Below are 19,189 nucleotides of genomic sequence, written 5' to 3'. Positions count from 1 at the left end.
CCTCCTCCTCACCCTTCTCTGCGGTGCGAGAGGGGCACACGGGCGGAGGGAGGTAATCCTCGTCCTCCGATTCTTCCTCCGACTCCGCCTCCTCCCTACCGTAGTCCACGGTGGAGGCGGAGTCCTCTGACGGAGGGTATTCCTCTCCGTCCCCTCCACCGTAGTCCACGGTGGAGGCGGAGTCCCCTGACGGAGGGTATTCCTCTCCGTCCCCTCCACCGTAGTCCACGGTGGAGGCGGAGTCCTCTGACGGAGGGTATTCCTCTTCCTCCTCCTCTCCACCGTAGTCCACGGTGGAGGCGTCGCCTATAGACGGGGAGTAGTCCTCTACCTCGTCTTCCTGCTCCTCCTCCTCAGAGTCCTCCTCTCCGAACTCCTCCTCCGGAGTTGACGCGGTAGCGCCGATTGTGCAGGCGACCACCCTCGGAGGCGAGAGGGCGCGGGAAGGAGACGAGTGGAGATGTCTCCAAATCCTCACTGCGCCCTCGCGGAACATCTCCGCCCTCTCCGGGTCCTTGCACTCACGCGCCGCAGACAGCTGGGAAGCGCACACAGGGTCCCTCTCCAGCTGTTCCTGCGTGGGCATCGCCTCCTGAAGCGGAGAGGAGCCCTCCTCTCGACCGGGGGGGTCCTCCTCCAGCTCGAGGACGCCCACCCGCAGGGGCGATAGCTCCCGAGAAGGAGAGGGGTGTCGCTCCTCCCATACCCGAGCAGCTGTCTTGCGGTATTCCTCTCTCAGCTCGGTTATGGAGGTCTCCCGAGCCGCGCACAGCAGGTAGGCACACTCTGGGTCCTGCATCAGCTGTGCCAGAGTCGGCGGGGCTTTGTGGCGTGAGGGAGAGGAAGAAGAGCCGTGATGCCGCTTGCAGGGTTTCTTCCCCTTCTTCAGCTTCTGCTTGTAGCCTGGCATCCCTTTTTGTGTCTCGGAAGGCTCGTCGTTCTGTGACGATACGGGGTGAGCGAAGGACGAGACACTGGATCCTTGCTGTAGACGTCACTTTTATTGTTTGACACGGAGATTGCGCAATAGCGCACGAGAAACATATAACGTGTACTACAGAGACGTGTAGACTTTAGACAACAACGAGCACAGGACACTGCGCGAGCGCACATTAAATAGACAAACCACATTAACCCCAGGTGATTACGAGACGATTCACAGGTGAGACGGATTATCACATGACATAGCCCTCACCACGAAATATCCACAGACGCAGACGATGCACGTAGACTACGTAAACACACGCCCAAAAGGGAGGGGCCGGGGTCCTCAACGTGACACCCTGATCCTTCCTAATTCTCATCCATGTTTTTGTCTCATCCATGCTTTTGTCTCATAACAGGACTTACAACATTGACAATCAAACAGCTACAGTTGATTCAAAATGCAGCTGCTAGAGTTCTCAATAGTAGCAAAAAGAAGTTATAACATCACCCCCATTCTTAAGTTCTTACGCTGGCTACCAGTACAGTACAGGATAGACTTCAAGGTGTTATTACTGGTCTATAAATCACTTAATGGTGTAGGACCAGTGGATCTATCTGATATACTGCAGAGCTATGAGCCAGGCAGAAATCTTAGGTCATTAGTAACTCAGTTAGTCCTGCCCAAGGTTAAAAACTAAGCATGGAGAGGCAACATTTAGCTATTATGCTGTTTCTAACCAGCTGCCAGAGGACATTAGAAGAGTTCCAATGATAGATGTTTTTAAAGATAAAAGATAAAAACGTACTTATTTGGCCATGCTTTTGGTTAGATATTGTTTTGTAGGTATTGAAACATTGTAGTACCTAAAATGTAGCGCTATTTCCAGTTTTATTTATCTTTTCACTATTATTAACTTAATTGTTATTAACTATTATTAAAATTCATTTTTAATTATTTTATCTTAGTCTCATTATTATTGTAAACCCTTTGATTTGACTTCTTTAAATTCATTTTTTAAATTACCTTTAATGTCTACTTTAAAATCCTGTTGGCAATGGCAAGGTGTCACAGTGAGGGGGCCGGGTCGCCACCAGAGGGCGATAGGTCTTGGGTTGTAATAAGCTTTTTAAATTTTCTTCTCTATAAAGCACTTTTGAACAACTGCTGATGTCTTTGAAATGTGCTATATCAATTAACTTGCCTTACCTTGTCCATTTAGTACAATTCTTAACAATTAATAATTTAACTGACAAATTCTTTTCTCTGAAAAATTGCAGTGAGTTTTGCTTTCCTCTAAACGAACACTGGCTCCACCCCCCTCTCTACTAGCCGTCAATCTGTCGTCTTAGTCTGTGTGTTGGTGTTTTTCCCTGCCTGTCTGTCTCGCCTTCCCGTGTAATCATGAAATCCCCATTTCACCTCCCCTATTTCCCTACTTCTGTCGTCAGTTTGTATGTTGTCCTTGGTCACCTTATGGTATGCTATTGCCGCTGCCTCTGATTTGCATTCCCGTTGTTCTGTTTGTTCACATCCTAATTCATGCTTTCTGTTGATCCTTGGTTTTCCCGTTCTCCTTGTTCGTGCGTTTATATTGTTTTGGTTCCTAGTGCCATCCTGTGGTGGTTGTTTGCTGTTATGTGGTTTGCCTTAATTCCATATGGTAATCCCGTTTCACGTTGGGTTCGTTAGTGTTATGTGTGGTAACCGTGACTGTACCTCTTAATAGATAAAGTGGCGGTTTCCCAGACAGAGATTAAGCCTAGTCCTAGACTAAATTGGCCTTTTAACTCAGAGTAACAGAAATATGCTTTCTCAGTCATGGCTCAAAATAGTCCTACATTTAGTCTAATTCTGAATTATGTAATCTCATTTCTTGAAGGAAGATTAGTGCTAATGCAGGACTAAATTGAGGTTTAAATTAAACCTGACAGGAGGCATGTTTAACTTCAGATTAATGTTGTTTGTCAAAGAAGACACATGGATTACTTGGACTATGTCAATGAAGACCAAAGAGTACCACCAGCTAGATATGTTCTTGCTGACAGAAGTGACCCATTTCAACATTTTGATGACATTAGTTTCAGAGATTGTTTTAGAATGTATAAAATAGATGCCATGGAGATTATTTCATTGTTGGAACACAAGTTTTCATCTGTGACTCAGCGAGGACGGCCTTTACCTGTTCGTCTCCAAGTGCTCTTGACTTTAAGGTTCTTGGCATGTGGCACCTTTCATCGAGAAACTGGGGATTTAGTTGGTGTTAGTGAACCAACAGTATGTAAAGTCATTCACAGAGTATGCAGAGCCATTTGTGACCTAAGAGGACAGTACATAAATTTCCCTGATGCTACAACCCAGGTAAACCCCAAAGTACATTTCTATGAATATGGGCACTTTCCAGGAGTCATAGGCTGCATAGATGGAACCCATATTCCCATAAAATGCCCATCTACTCCAGATGCTGAGGAATACAGGAACCGCAAGAATTGGTTTTCCATAAATGTCCAAGGTGTATGCACTCCCCAATTACTGTTTTCAAACATTGTTGCACGTTGGAAAGGTGCTACTCATGATTCCCGTATTTTTCTTAACTCATCTCTGTATGCTCAATTTGAAAGAGGAGTACACAACGGAATATTGCTTGGTGACAGTGGGTACGCCCAGAAGAATTTTTTGTTTACGCCATACTTGCATCCAGCAACAGCTGAGCAGTGGCGCTACAACCAGGCTCACATGCGCACTAGGGGTCTAATAGAGCACATGTTTGGAATTTGGAAGAGTCGTTTTCAGTGCCTTCGAAAAACACTCAGGTTCAAGCCAAGAAGATGCTGCATTGTCATCATTGCAACAGCTGTTCTACACAACTACCTGAAACAGCGTGGATGCCCTGATCCTCCAATTGAAGAGGATGACAATCCAGATGTACCACCATTTCCAGCAGATGCCAGAGAAGGACTTGCATACAGAGATGCATTTGCACTGTGCCACTTTAAGTAGATATTCTCAACATTATCCCTTTTTTTTTACTTCTGCTCAAATTATATACATTTCACATGTAATGAGTTAATAAATTTTTATTTCAAAGTAAATGTGTACATTTTGTTTGGTGCATTACAGAAATAACCATTACATCCAACATATCATTTATTTTATAGGTTTATGTACTACTGTGGCATTTGAGACACTTGCATGTCTCTCTCCTTCATCTTCATTTCCAGTTCTACTTGTAGGATCTTCATTTTCATTTCATGCTGCTCCTTAAGATAATTTAACTTATGTTCATGAAATTCATTTGCCAGCCGTTCATGGATAGTGAGTCTTTTGTTGTACTGACCAGTAGGCCTACTGGCAGACGCTGCCACACATGTTGTTGAGGATGTGGAGGGTAAACTACTTTGCAACTCCACTTCAGTTCTGTCCATGTGACCTTCTCCTTGAAACCAGAACAGTTCAGATAAATGCAGATTACATGACACTGACACAAATACAGTTTTAAATGTTAGAAATAAAAGACAAGATGAACTGAATTAATTTACCCAAAGTAGGTGCCTGAGATCCATCATCTGAACTGTCTAAATGGTCATCATCTGGTATGTTCTCCAAAGGTTGCTGACTCTCCATTATTCCTGTCAGTAACTCATCCACCTGGTCAGGATCTTTATGTGCAGCCCCCCCACCAGTCTTAAACCTCTCTCTTCGGGCTTCAGCAGCAGTCTTTTTGAGGCTTATTTTTATACTCTTCCACAAAACCTGTATAAAGTAACTTATGTCAACTCACTCATTTCACAAAAGAGAAACCTAATAAAGCCAATTATTCTTACTTGGAGTTGTTGTAATGTTCTTGTACATGTGTGTTCATTTGCATTAAATTCATTGCAAATAGATTTCCAGGCATTCCTTTTCTTTGATTCCGCAGCTGATGTGTGTTGTTTATCTTCAATAACCGGGTGTCTTGAAACTATTTGCTTTAACAGAGTTTTCTCATGCTCAGTAAAGTTTTTTGATCGGAGTCTCTTCTCTGCAGCCATGGTTTTACTTGTATCTGACTCTCCAGTTCAATGCTATTTTACACATTTCTAGGTCCATTCCATGTTTTATAGGCAACTTTGCTCCAGCTAATTCAGACTATCACAGGTGGTTTTAAATCAAGCTCGTTTACTTTAATTCAGGACTCCATAGTCCAGGTGTTAGTAATCAGTAGTTAATCTGTGTTTCAGAAAGCCCTTTTTAAAGACATGATTAACTACTCCAGATTAAGGCCTGGTCCTGGCTTAAGTTAAACCCTGTCTGGGAAACCGCCCCAAAGTGTTTCATTTCCCAGTAGCCTGTTTGATTAGTTTGAGATGGTTAGCCCTCTTGTCATGTTTGTTTGCCTGGTTTTCCTCACCTATTTAGTCACCAGTGTTGTTTTATTAATAAACTGATTTTAAAATCCTGCATTTGCGTCACACCTGCCCAGACCATAACGTTACAAAAATGTTTTGTATTTTGCAACTTGAAATATGTTATACACACACACACACACACACACACACACACACACACACACACAGGCCACTTTATTAGGTATACCTTGTTAGTACTGGTTTGAACCCACTTTTGCCTTCAGAACTACCTTATTCCTTTTTGGCATAGATGCAAGAAGGTACTGGGAACATTCCTCAGAGAGTCTGGTCAATATTGACATGATAGCGTCACGCAGTTGCTGCAAATTTGTTGGCTGCACATCCATGATGTGAATCTCCCGTTCCACCACAATCCAAAGGTGATCTATTGGATTGAGATCTGGTGACTGTGGAGGCCATTTGAGTACAGTGAACTAATTGTCACATTGTCAAGAAACCAGTCTGAGATGATTCGCGCTTTATGACATGGCATGTTATCCTGCTGGAAGTAGCCATCAGAAGATGGGTACACTGTGTCATAAAGGGATGGACATGGTCAGTAACAAGACTCGGGCAGGCTGACATTTAAATGATGCTCAATTGGTACTAATGGGCCCAAAGTGTGCAAGGAAATATATCCCTAACAACAGCCTGAACCATTGTTACAAGGCAGGATGGATCCATGCTTTCATGTTGTTGACGCCAAATTCTGACCCTACCATCCGAAAGTCGCAGCAGAAATCAAGACTCATCAGAACAGGCAACATTTTTCCAATCTTTCATTTTCCAGTTTTGGTGAGCTTGTGCAAACTGTAGTCTCAGTTTCCTGTTCTTAGCTGACGGGAGTGGAATCCGGTATATGGTCTTCTGTTGCTGTAGCCCATCCGCCTCAAGGTTAAATGTGTTGCGCGTTCATAGATGCTCTTCTGCATGCCTCTGTTATTTGAGTCACTGTTGCCATTCTATCAGCTTGAACCAGTCTGGCCATTCTCCTCTGACCTCTGGCATCAACAAGGCAATGTGTGTGTGGCAGCCACAGAACTGCCACACACTGGATATTTTATCTTTTTCGGACCATTCTCTGTAAACCTTAGAGTTGATTTGTGCATGAAAATCCCAGTGGATCAGCAATTTCTGAAATACTCAGACTAGCCTGTCCAGCACCAACAACCATGCCACATTCAAAAATTAAATCACCTTTCTTCCCCATTCTGATGCTTGGTTTGAACTGCAGATGAGCACTCATTCAGACATTTTATTCTGTAGAACAAACTCAGATGAAAAACATGCTGCAATAAAAAGGTCATTGCTTAGTGCAACTTGCTGGCTTTAAGAAACACTAAAAGAAAAAAAAACATTGTGGAAACAAAGTAAATGTTACTTTTATTGAGCAAGCACAGGGGAAAAAATATGGAATCACTCAAATGGAGGTAGAAAATAAGGACACACCCAATCAATCTGCCTCAGATTAGATCTGCTCATTACTCTGCAGTTAAAAACACCTGCAGTCATGACACCTTGGAGGGCTGCTGGACGAAGTGGAGTGACAAGAACCACGGCTCCAACAAGAGCAATGTCTCTTGAAACATAAGAGAGGATTGTTGAACTTCTTGAAGAAGGTAACTCTTCATGCATGGTTGCTAAAGATGTGGGCTGTTCACAGTCAGCTGAATCCAAGATATGGACCAAATACAAACAGCATGGAATTGTTGTTAAAGCCAAGCATACTGGTAGACCAAGAAAGACCTCAAAGCGCCAAGACAAAGAACTTAAGGCCGAAAAAAACAAAAAAGTACAACTAAACAGATGAAGCATAAATGGGAGGAAGCTGGAGCCAATATATGTGACCGAACCGTAAGAAATCGCCTAAAGGAAATGGAAAGCTAAAAGAAAACCATCATTGACACCTAAACAGAAAAGGACAAGACTGCAATGGGCTAAAGAGAGGCAATCATGGACTGTGGATGACTGGAGGAAAGTCACCTCTATACCTCTAATACTGTTCATAATCTAATGTTTAGTATTAGATTATATATTTAGTATGAATTCTCATATGCACAATTGTTCATTTGTACTCACAAACACAAAAGGAGTCCTTCGTAGAGCGTTGTAGCTGTTGTTCAGGCTTACTTCCGGGTCACCGGCATACCCAAACAACTGGACATGCCGGTGATGTGATGTTCAAAAGTATACACGATCAAAATATAAACTAACAAAATAATCCACGACTGCTTCAGTTTCGCCGAACAGAGTCATTTGCGTGTGTTCTGGGGGGCTTAGCTTATCTGAGCTTAGCCTAGCTTAGGTTAGCAGGACTACATTTCCAAACAGCCTTGGATTACGGATGGACATTCACCAATCATGGCAAGCGAGGGGTTGATCTTTTCAGTTTCAAGTGAACTATTGGTTAGAACAGCTATCAATCACTTCGAAGGCGCCAGCTGGTCTCAGTCCAATACGTTCATGTAAAAAGGTAAGGGTATGCCACAGATAAACAGAAGGTCCTGGGGGATGTCCTTTCTCTCTTTTACCTAGAAACAACGGTGTGAATTATTCTAATTGGTTGATTTTTAATTTCACAATGAGTTTTTTTCCAGCACAAGCACGAAAAATGGATTTGAAAGCCGATTTAGAGTGAGAGGATGTGTAAGCAGCAGTATCTGTGGTATTTTAACATGTCAGTATGTCATGTCATCCCTGAACAGATCCAGTTAACCAGTGTACATTGCTGTGAGAGGACCAGTGTAACGAGAAGTGGGAGATTGAAGTTGGACATTGTGACATCATCTAACTAGCATGACGTCACAAAGCGGCAACTTTATATAAACTCGCGCTGAGCGTCATTTGCGGCATACAGACAGGAGATTACTACGCGGTTTTGGATCTATTTACAGTATTTATTTACCACAGCATATAGGCTTCAGCTACACAGATTGCTGCAGAGTATGTATGTCTTTTGGACTTTTAGCGCTAAGGATTTCTGACGTTCCTTTGACTTTAATTAAGCAATAGAACACGAGAGGGTGTGTGCTATCGCGAATAAAACCGGCTGTGATTTGGTCGTAGGCACGAGCCCACAACTCCAAGTGTGGAGTCATACTCTTTCTGAGTCTGTCCAAACTGGCTGCAGGCCAAACGTTATGTTTGCCGTTGCTTGGCAACAGTGTTGCGAATAACGCCGTTATTTTTAACGGCGTCATTTTGTCAGCAACGGTATAATATAATTAATTACTTTTCCTGTCGTTACAACGCCGTTTACGTTACTGGTTATTAAAAGCGGTGCGTTACTATATATTTATATACTAACAGTAATCCGAGCGGACCGCTGCCCAGGCTAGTGAGGAGTAAAGGCTGGTTTATTCCTGACGCGTCGCGAGCGGCGCGAGGGTCCGCACGCGAAAATGACATAATCGCCGTGGCTCTGCCCGTGCGCGATGGCCTCGCGCGCTGTTGATTCGCCAGGTCGTGCACCTCTCGAATTTTGTAACTTCGTGCGCGCCGCGCCTCAGCGCAATGAACAAAGTCATGTTTGCAGGGTTCATACACCTATACAAGGTGGAATTCAAGCACTTGTACGTCACTTTCAAGGTCCATTTCAATATTTCCCAGCACGTTAAACTTAATTAAGTTAAATATTTATACATATACTCGAAATGATTCGAAATAATTCGCTTTTAATCACATTATTTAATGGTGGTTTATTTTCAAAACGCCCAATCTTAAGGTCTTCACGTTCTCTCGCGTTTCGTCCTGGAATTACAAGAGGCTCGTATTTGTTAACGTAATACAAGAGAACAGTTCAGTCAGATGGTAATTTGTTATGAAACGAAGTAGTTACATTTTCAAGTACTTTAGCCTAAATTCCAGCACTTTTCAAACCTGAAACACAAAGCAACATTAAAATTCGTCAAGTAAATGTTCTTTCCCCTGTTTTTGAGGGGTGTTTCTTATATTACCACGTATCGGAAATCACTGCAAAGTATGTGACGCGGAAAGTATAGGGGTCATTCCAGGATTTTGGTACATTTCCTGTCCCACCACTTAAATTTCAAATGTACATATCCAAAATATCTAAATGACTATTTTTTTTAACAATGTACTTGTTATATGACAAACTGTAAAATTTGGTGGAAAAATAAGCTCCTTAGATATTATTCAAAAGACCGAATACCTCAAAAAATGGCCGTTTTCCCTTGTCCCACACATTGGGTGACCAACTCCTTTGCCAAATTTAACAATTAAAATAAGCTCTAAATAAATTACTCCCTTTTGTATATTGTTGAAATGCATCTCCTTTACTTATGAAAACAACTTCTACATTGTATTGCATGTCACAGTTTTTACACTATTAAATTGTCTCCCACAACATGCGCACAGCCATATTACCATAAGGAATTTTATCTGGCAGAGAAAGGGTTAAAATATTTGTTACTGCATACCAAATTACATCTAATTAAAAAAACTGCTTCCATATCTGTGCTGGACAAATCAAACTTTTTGATAGTCTATAACCTGTAGCTAATAAATATATGACTAAAAATGATCAAATTGAAGATCACATTTTCAGAAGTGACCACCCCTGAAATGTACCAAAATCCTGGAATGACCCATAAACGCCTACACCGTTCGCGGAGGTTCGCGTGAGATGGGCGGAGTCGAGCGCTATGGTCACTCGCGAAAGTATAAACAAGGCTTAACAGATCTCGATAGGTCACAGTTCTCGGTGTAACACCTGTTTAACTTAACAAGTCAGTAAGAGACGTTCCCAACACTGCTTGGCAGTGCGATACAGATTTAGTGTGAATGCCGTGCTGTTGGGGATGCCGTGGGGATATAATACAGATCTTCAATTTTGTGGTTTAGTGCCATATGTTCATATTAATGTGCAGTCATTCTTATTTTAGCATGATCACTGTTAATTGATTTAAGTGCAAACCTCTGAATTTAAAACATTTCAGTAATAAACCAGAACTGCCGGATGATGAATTCTCAGCAACAGCTGCAGTTCCCCATCTCCCAGTGCGCTGGCTACTACCTTCTACCTGGACAGGTGATGCTCACGATAGTGTTCAACGTGAATTAAAAAACACCTTGTTACCTATCCAAGCTGAAATGATTTGTGTGTGTCTGTGTGTGTCTGTGTGTGTGTGGTTGTACCACCCTCAGTTTGTGCCCTCAGCCCAGCAGTTCCCTGTGGCCAGTGCTCCCACAGGTTTCTACTATGGCACCTACCCTGACTGGAGCTCTGAGTACGGTGAGGACAGGCCCTTAACACACCATGGATCTTGTTAAATGTTAAATAGCCAGTGTAAATGAAGGAGAAATAAAACACTTCCTTTCCCTATCCACATTGGGGCGGAGCCTAAGGTGTTATCTTATTGTGCCTTGTCTCCTCCTCCAGGTGAGCTGTATTACCCTACGCAGGTCCAGTACCAGTTTTTAGTGACCATTACACCCATCATAATGAGTTCTGCCCAGCAGCAGCAGGCCCCACCCCCTCAGTTTGCCCCGCCCCAGCAGCACAGGACAGAGTGCCAGCAGGTGAGGAGCTGGAATGGTTGCCAACAGCTACTGTAGTGTGGCATCAGTGTGGTTCTCTTAGCCCAAGACGCATGCATATGTCTATTTTGTTTGTGCCTGCTGCTAACAGCTAACTGATTAACTGCTGCTTCATGTCCTTCTGTCTCTGCCTGTCTTTCTGACTCCCTCACGCCCTCTCTCTCTCTCTCTGGTGCATTGTGTCTCTCCTTTCTCTGCTACCTCTCTGCTGTGTGTGGTGTCACTGAAGGGTGTATTCAGGTCACTTTAGGTAACTGCCTCTTTCTCCCACCACTTCCTCTTATTTCCGCTGTGTCAAACCACTATGATGTTCTGTACAGCTGTTCTGTGTCTTTTCTGCCTGTCCTTACTCTCTACAGCTCTCTGGCTTAATTTAAACACAGTTGTCGTGAAATCCAGGGTTTTTTTCTGCAGTTGAAATGGCTAATTATGTAACCCTTAGGTTCTGACATTATGCCATGATAACACAACTAAATAGTTTTTCCCAGGAAGTGCTGAAATTGTGTTACTTTGGTTCTACAAACCCAGGAGCTTCCTGAATGTAGATTTCTGAGTAGAATTAACATTATTGTATGTGCCAACACACATGTGTGAAAGTAGAATTATATGGGTGTCTGTAAGACTTTTATAAACAATGCAAATCTTATAACAACCAGATGTCTCAATATTTGAGTGTTTCTCTTTCATATACTGAGTGTCTCATTAATTTTCAGACAGGTCACACCAATTTGTGACCAGAGCTTGAAGGTTAAACCGATGGTTGCTTGTAGTGTGCTGAGGTGCAGAGGAGACGGCAGCTGTGTGCAAAACACCCTTATTTGTTTGTTTTGCTCTCCTTTTTCCTGCATGATGACAAACTTCAAAGTACATCTAGATTATGATGGAAAGACTGAGGAAATTGGGGGAGGGGCTTAAAGTCGAGCTTGTTTTGAGTGTCTAGGAAGAATTGCTAATTCAGTTGGTTCTGTGGAGGGGAGGCACTTCACATGGTTCTAAGACCTTGGCCATGTGAAGGAGGACATTTGCCACATTGGGGCTGAAGTTTGGCTTCATGTGTGTCACCACGTCCTGAAATTTGCTGTTCTTTTCCTCCCTCAGCTGTACTATCCATACTGGCCCAGTCAGCCCAGCGATGCCCTGCAGGTACCCAGCGGTGCGCCCTACACTGTTCAGCCCGCACACATTTACCAGAACTCCCCGATGATGGTGATCCCTCAGCAGCAGCTGCAGTACCCCATCTCCCAGTGTGCTGCCTACTGCCTTGTACCTGGACAGGTGATGCTCACGATAGTGTTCTACGTGAATTAAACACCTTGTTACCTTTCCAAGCTGAAATGATTTGTGTGTTTGTGTGTGTGTGTGTGGTTGTACCACCCTCAGTTTGTGCCCTCAGCCCAGCAGTTCCCTGTGGCCAGTGCTCCCACAGGTTTCTACTATGGCACCTACCCCAACTGGAGCTCTGAGTACGGTGAGGACAGGCCCTTAACACACCATGGATCTTGTTAAATGTTAAATGGCCAGTGTAAATGAAGGAGAAATAAATCACTTTCATTCCCTCTCCACATTGGGGCGGAGCCTAAGGTGTTATCTTATTGTGCTTTGTCTCCTCCAGGTGAGCTGTATTACCCTATGCAGGCCCAGTATCAGACTTCAGTGCCCACTACACCAATCATATTGAGTTCTGCCCAGCAGCAGCAGGCCCCGCCCCCTCAGTATGCCCCGCCCCAGCAGTTCCCTGTGGCCAGTGCACCCACAAGTTCCTTCTCTGGCACCTACCCTGACTGGAGTTCTGAATACGGTGAGCAGAGGCTCTTAACACACCATATATTTTGTTGAATGTTAAATAGCCAGTGTAAATGAAGGAGAAATAAAACACTTCCTTTCCCTATCCACATTGGGGCGGAGCCTAAGGTGTTATCTTATTGTGCCTTGTCTCCTCCTCCAGGTGAGCTGTATTACTATACACAGGACCAGGACCAGTCTTCAGTGCCCGCTACACCAATCGTATTCAGTTCTGCCCAGCAGCAGCAGGCCCCGCCCCCTCAGTATGCCCCGCCCCAACAGGACAGGAGAGAGTGCCAGCAGGTGAGGAGCTGGAAAGGTTGCCTGCTTGAGAGTGTCTCATGAACCTTGTCTCACTCTCAAAACCCATATCCCAGAGATTATAATACTAGACCCCAATCAGGGTGGACGTGATGTCATGGAAGAGATTATGTCCGGGGCAAGAGACACATCTACGCCCACACCCCTTCAGCTGAGCTCAATACGAAAGGCCTATGTATATGCTTACATTACGTTAAAATGTTTGTAATTGCTCCAAATTTGACAATATTCCCCACTCTTTCCCTCAGACTGTGGTCACAGAGGCAGGAGGTCCGGTCCAGACCAATGGTGAAGGCATGCCACCTACAGCTACTGTAGGGATTCCACCCGGTAAGTGTGTTTTCTTGTTATTATATCATGTTGTTGTATTTTATTAACTTGGAAACCGATTTGAAATTGCACCTTGTTCAGATGATCATGGGAAACCTGTGTCTATGTCAGCAGCTGCCTCAACCCCCCCGCCTCCATCTAAGGTGCCCTTCAGCGACGACATACAGCTGAACAAGGCCAAGAAGGCGTGGAGGCCCTCAGGGAAGCGTGGACGCATGGCTGAAGCCGGCGAGGACGAGCCAGAGGTGGCCGAGACCCAGGACCTGCTGCGGCGTGTGCGCAGCATCTTAAACAAACTCACACCACAGATGTTCCAGCCGCTTATGAAGCAGCTGACGGAGCTGACGGAGCTAACCGTGGACACAGAGGAGCGGCTCAAGGGAGTCGCCCACCTCATTTATGAGAAGGCCATCTCTGAGCCCAACTTCTCAGAGGCCTACGCTAAAATGTGTAGCTGCCTGATGATGGTGAGTGTGCACGTGCCCATGCTCGAATGGCCAGTTCCACTTGTGTCCTCTATCTTGTCCCATGTGTTTCTGCAGCTAACCTACACCAATGGGACTGAGGAGTTCTGTCTGTCTGTCTGTCTGTGTCTCTGTCTGTCTGTATGTCTGTGTCTCCGTCTCTGTCTCTGTCTGATGCCAATTTACATAAACCAACAAAATGCAAATTTTTCTAAACTGTTATGGCAATTAAAGTGGTGTGTGTTGAGCAGTGATATTTCAAGTTTATCCTAAATTTGCACACAGGTCAGAAAGCAAATTTTGCATCCTGGCTGCATACATCTGTGTTAGTGTTGCTAGTCATGAGATAACCTCTTATTCACTTGTTCTTGTTGCTTGTTCTTCATGGTACCCAGCTGAAAGTGCCCACCTCTGGTACGTCGGGAGGCACAGTGGATTTCCCAAGGCTGCTGCTCAATTGCTGCCATGAGGAGTTTGTGAAGGACGGCAACGAGATCTTTGAGCATAAGCAGAAGGAGCTGGATGCCGCATCAGAGGTGTGACAGTCTCATCATCTTGATCGTGCACCTTCCCTCCAAGTGCACATCATTTGGATGTGTATTGTTAGTGTGAAGTCCAGTCGTTTTAGTTGTGTTAAATGTGCCATATCTTCGGGCCTCGTCTCGTGTTAACGCCAACCCCCGACGTGTCCCGCCAGGACGAGGAGCATCAGCGGCTGATCGTGGAGCAGGATGCTGCTAAGGACAATGCCCGCCACCGTTCCCTCGGCAACATAAAATTTATGGGGGAGCTGTTTAAGGTGGGGATACTGTCGGAGACCAAAATGCACGAGTGCATCTTCAAGCTGCTCCTGAAGAGCCACGATGAGGAGAGACTGGAGTGTCTCTGCCTCCTCCTCTCCACCATTGGAAAGGAAATGGAGAAAACCAAGGTATCATTCCCTTATGTTCTCCCCTCCTGGCCTGCTAACGCTTGTCATCTTGCAGTTTTTACCAGGCGGTAGCCGCAAGCACGCTAACAAGAGTCTTGTTTTTGATTAAACAGCCCGAAGTGGACTATTATTTCCAATACATATCAAAATTCATAAATGCGAAGAAGACCTCATTAAGGATCCGTTTCAGGCTGCAAGATGTCCTGGACCTCAGACAGGTAAGTGTTACACACCCATCCGTTGGACTTCGGTGTCTCTACAAACGTTTTCATGCTTTCATTCATTTATACGAATGTTTACTGTACAAGTATAGTTTATAGAACAGCCGTTGACCAGCTTCAGTATTTGAGTGTGGAGGTTTCATTGCTAGTCATGCAGACGTGGTTGGATTGCCTTCATTTTGCAGCTTTGCTTTTCTTAATTGCCCATACTGACAAGGTGGCTGCCATGTTGAATGCATTTTGAAAGCGCTCCTCTCTTTCCAACTACGATAGAATAACTGGGTGCCCCGGAGGGGTGACCAGGGCCCCAAGACCATCAACCAGGTCCACAAGGAGGCAATGTTGGAGGAGCACAGGGAGCAGTCTAAGAACAACTCCAGTCGGACGTGGCAGTCGCGACGGGGCCCCACCCGTCTGGTGGCCGCATCACCCATCCTCAGGGTGATGCCTAGAATACGGGTCCTAAAAAATGCTTAAATAAAAGATTTTTAAGTTCTTAAAATGTATTGAATTACTTTTTGAAGAGTGGCATTAAATTTCATCTAAGCAGACCATTTTCGCACCATGCGACCGGAGGCTATCTGTCTGTGACTTAAACTGGGAACTGAGCAGAAAACTCCTGAGACTCATTATAGAAAACAAAACAACTTAATCATTAGTCTTGTTAGCACAAACATTTGAACGCCATCTGACCCCACCGTCATTACACGTCCCACTAACCTCTTAAGATGATTACATGTTGATCATTGACAATCATTACAGTTGTCAGTTAGAAGGCCCTGTAATAGGTGATTTGGTTCTCACCTGGCTCTCTCCTTCACCCTCAGAACTTTAACTGCCTTTGCAGTTCACAGATGACCTATTTATTGATGTGTGTCTTTTAGCTCTGTATGGGATCATATGCTTATACACAGTCAATAACAGAACTAATAAGAGGCCAGCACACTGTGATCTTGGAGGACGTGGGGGTTCCTAATAGGAGATAAGTACCTGGAGGTAATCAAGAGCAAGCACGTGCAGTGCATTATAATTCAGTAGAAGAATTTTAACATCGGTACAGAATTTAATTGGAAGCCAATGCAGGGCTAAAAGGACTGGGCTGAGATGATCGACCTTTATAGTTCTAGTCAGAACTCTGACTGTGGCATTTTGAACTATTTGATGTTTATTTAGATTGCTATATTAGCATCCTGACAGTAATGAGTTAGTAGTCTAATCTGGAGCTAACAAGCATATACCAGTTTTTATGCATCATGCTGTGATAATGCATTTCTTAGCATTTTATGTTGCGGAGATTTAGAAAAGCTATCCTAGTAGTATTATCTATGTATTTATCAAGTGATAGGTCAGTGATTTTTGTCTACTGAGCCAGGTGTAATTTAGCTAGATTTAGCATTAGATCTGTGCATTAGCACTAGATCCATATTTCACTTTTGTGCATTTGGACGGAATACTATTGAGCTCTACAAACTGATAGCGATTAGTTAAGTAAGAATTAAAGCATGAAAGGGCTGTGCCTGGGATTCCAACCCAGTTTTCTAATCGTTCTAGCAAGATCCTGTGATCTATTGTGTCAGAAGCTGCACTAAGATACAGAAGCCATAGTAAAGATAAATAGCATATGCAGATATACATAGAGATACATGTGTTTCCTATGCAGATATAAGCATAATTGCATAATTGATGGCTATAGCTTTTTCTATGATCTTGGATATAAATTATATGCTCGAAATTGGTTTATAACTAGATAGTACAGTTGGATCAAGATTTGTTTTTTTGATCAGAGGTTTAATGACTTCTAGTTTACAGGATTTGGACATGTGACCTATTGTAATGGATGAGTTAATTACCATTAGAAGAGGTTCAGTCACAATTGGTAATACCTATTTTAGTCATTTTGAGGGAACTGAGTCGTACAAGTAGTGCAAGTAGTACAATTTAATGATGAGAGATAATTTTCTCAAATTCTGATTGTGCGAGTGGTTGAAAAGCTTCAAGCATTTCTGCTAAACCAAAAGTAACTAGATGCCACCAGAAGGCGCGCACCTTCACGCACACACACGAGCACGCACGCCTACCTCATCACAAGGCACACTCTTTCCCGGACACTCCCATCATCACAATCACCCGAGTACTGACACCTGTCAATAATCGGATTCGGGTTGCATAAATCCCCACAGGGCACGCTGTCCAGTGCTGCGCATTCAGCCTGCATCCTCGCCTCGCTACGTGGGATAGCATGCTCTGCACTACAGACTTCCGTGTCTCTGTGGACTTTCTGCCTGTCTTCATTCGTTTGAGTATCTTATTGTGTTTGTCCTGCCTAGTGACTTGAATATTTGCATTTGCTTTACTATGGATAATAAAGCCTTTCGCTCACAGCCTCTGCCTCCTGCTGCTTCTATCCCGGCGTCACAGAATGCGTCGCCTGTGGCAGCTGGAGCAGAGGGGCTGTCGCCTCTGGAGATTGTGACAGAAATTGTCATCCTTGATGAGGTCATGTCATTTAGATTATAAGAGATCATTATGAACTTTATGATTTAGTACATGTCATTCTGATTAAGCAGAAGGACTACAATAATGACTGTGGTTTATAAATAATTCTGTGACCTTGATTTCAACTCTATTTGCCTCATGGGTCATTTTGACCCGAAGACCATCTGTACTGACTAATCCTGTACAGTCAGTTCCTGGAGGCTGATGCCTGGATTGTTAGGACGTGTGTCTATGCACTTGAAAGTAATCACCCAGAAAGTTCATTCGATGAAGGTAAAATATATGTGCAGGTTTATTTTCCCCAACAGGACAATACGGCAAATAACTCATAACAAACTTGAAAGTAACCAAAATAACACATAATCCTCACCTTAACCACTTACAATGTCAAGTTCACACAGACACAATCGAAAACTGTTGCTTCCTATCAGCCCCTGTCTCCAGTGGAGTTCACCATGGGTATTTAAAGAGTGAAAGACCCTCTAGTGGCAAGAAGGTAAATTACAGAAACACAAATAATACAAAGGATAAATGGCTCATACACCATCTTTGTACATTTTGTTGTACAGCGTACATGGAAATGTGAATAAAAGCAAAATTTCCCTTTTTATTTTTTTAAATTTCCACTTTTCATTTCTACTGTTTGGGCCAATCTAGGCAAAGTCATAAAATGTCAAGTTAAAAAATTGCATTTTATGGATTTTTTGGGGGATTTTAACACAGTGGCGAGTCATTTTGACCCGAAGACAGCAGGAGGGATTTGGGTTTTTTTTTTTTTTTGGACTCCTCAAAAAAAAAAAAAAAAAAGTGTGAAGGGTCATCTCTGGGGTCATCTAGGATTATGGGTAAACATAATTTGGGTAAAATACGTAGTAAGAGTAATTTAAATTATCATTGCAGAAGATTAGTGAAGGGCCGCAGGGCCTGCCTAAAATAACATTAACTGTAAACGGCACTAAAATAAAGTTTTTGGTTTATAGTGGTGCCACCCATTCAAAAATATATATAAATAAAATAAAAATAAAAGAGCCTCTCCGATGTAAATTAAATAATACCACATTTGAACATAAATTTTTTATTTCAACTGCATGTCCATTAAATGTTATGGGTCGTGATTTAATGTGTAAATTGGGATGTAATATCAGTAACAGGCCTGAGGGATTGTTTATGTAGTGGGAGTTAGCTGTGTTGGGGTTCAGTTATCAGCAGGAGTTCCACTGTATGCTTATGGGGTGCAGAGTGCAGGAGGAGAGTGATGGAAACACTCCATGTGTGAAGTGTGTAGTTTGTTGCCAGGTGATTTGATGTTGAGACCGTAGGGGTCGCTGCACTGCACGCTGCATGTGAGTGAGGGCCCCGATAGAGGTTTTAAGGATAAATTTGATGTTGGAAAACATAATTGTTTGGTTGTCACTGCTATTGTGTGGGATTGCGGAGTGGTGCGATCCACATTAAAACAGGAAGACCTGTTCTCAGTTCCTCGATCTAAACCACACGTGTCACTAGCACGCGTGTGCGAGGAGCCACAATGGCAGGACGTCGGTGAATGGATGACAGAGATGTCTGACATTACAGATTGGGAAAGAGTTGCATTTTCCAAGTTCCTGGCAGGAACACCATGTTTAGCCCTAGCAGGAGGGCGTGGATGCAGCCGGCGCCGTACCGGCTCCCCTGCAGGCGGGGAGTGGAACTGATTAACCCCCTTGGTATTTTTTTAGCCACCTCACTTACCCTCTCAGAAAAAAAAGGAGAGGAAGAGGAACTCAGAACTG

General features: G+C 43.6%; 1 protein-coding gene across 1 annotated transcript; it reads left to right on the top strand.

The window, feature by feature from the left end:
* Positions 1-8,156: 8,156 nt before the first annotated feature.
* Positions 8,157-15,398, top strand: LOC143484058 (uncharacterized). The gene is made up of 14 exons (XM_076982519.1): positions 8,157-8,256; positions 10,272-10,363; positions 10,480-10,567; positions 10,715-10,854; positions 11,971-12,147; positions 12,253-12,340; positions 12,485-12,670; positions 12,818-12,957; positions 13,224-13,305; positions 13,417-13,772; positions 14,165-14,305; positions 14,467-14,700; positions 14,814-14,918; positions 15,195-15,398. Exons 2-14 carry the CDS (start codon positions 10,292-10,294, stop codon positions 15,396-15,398), a joined length of 2,013 nt encoding a protein of 670 aa, XP_076838634.1. The 5' UTR covers positions 8,157-8,256; positions 10,272-10,291.
* The last annotated feature ends 3,791 nt before the right edge of the window (positions 15,399-19,189 follow it).

This window comes from Brachyhypopomus gauderio, chromosome 20 (assembly GCF_052324685.1).
Source record: "Brachyhypopomus gauderio isolate BG-103 chromosome 20, BGAUD_0.2, whole genome shotgun sequence".
Lineage (NCBI taxonomy): Eukaryota > Metazoa > Chordata > Actinopteri > Gymnotiformes > Hypopomidae > Brachyhypopomus > Brachyhypopomus gauderio.
This window is presented reverse-complemented; position numbering and strand designations above follow the sequence as displayed.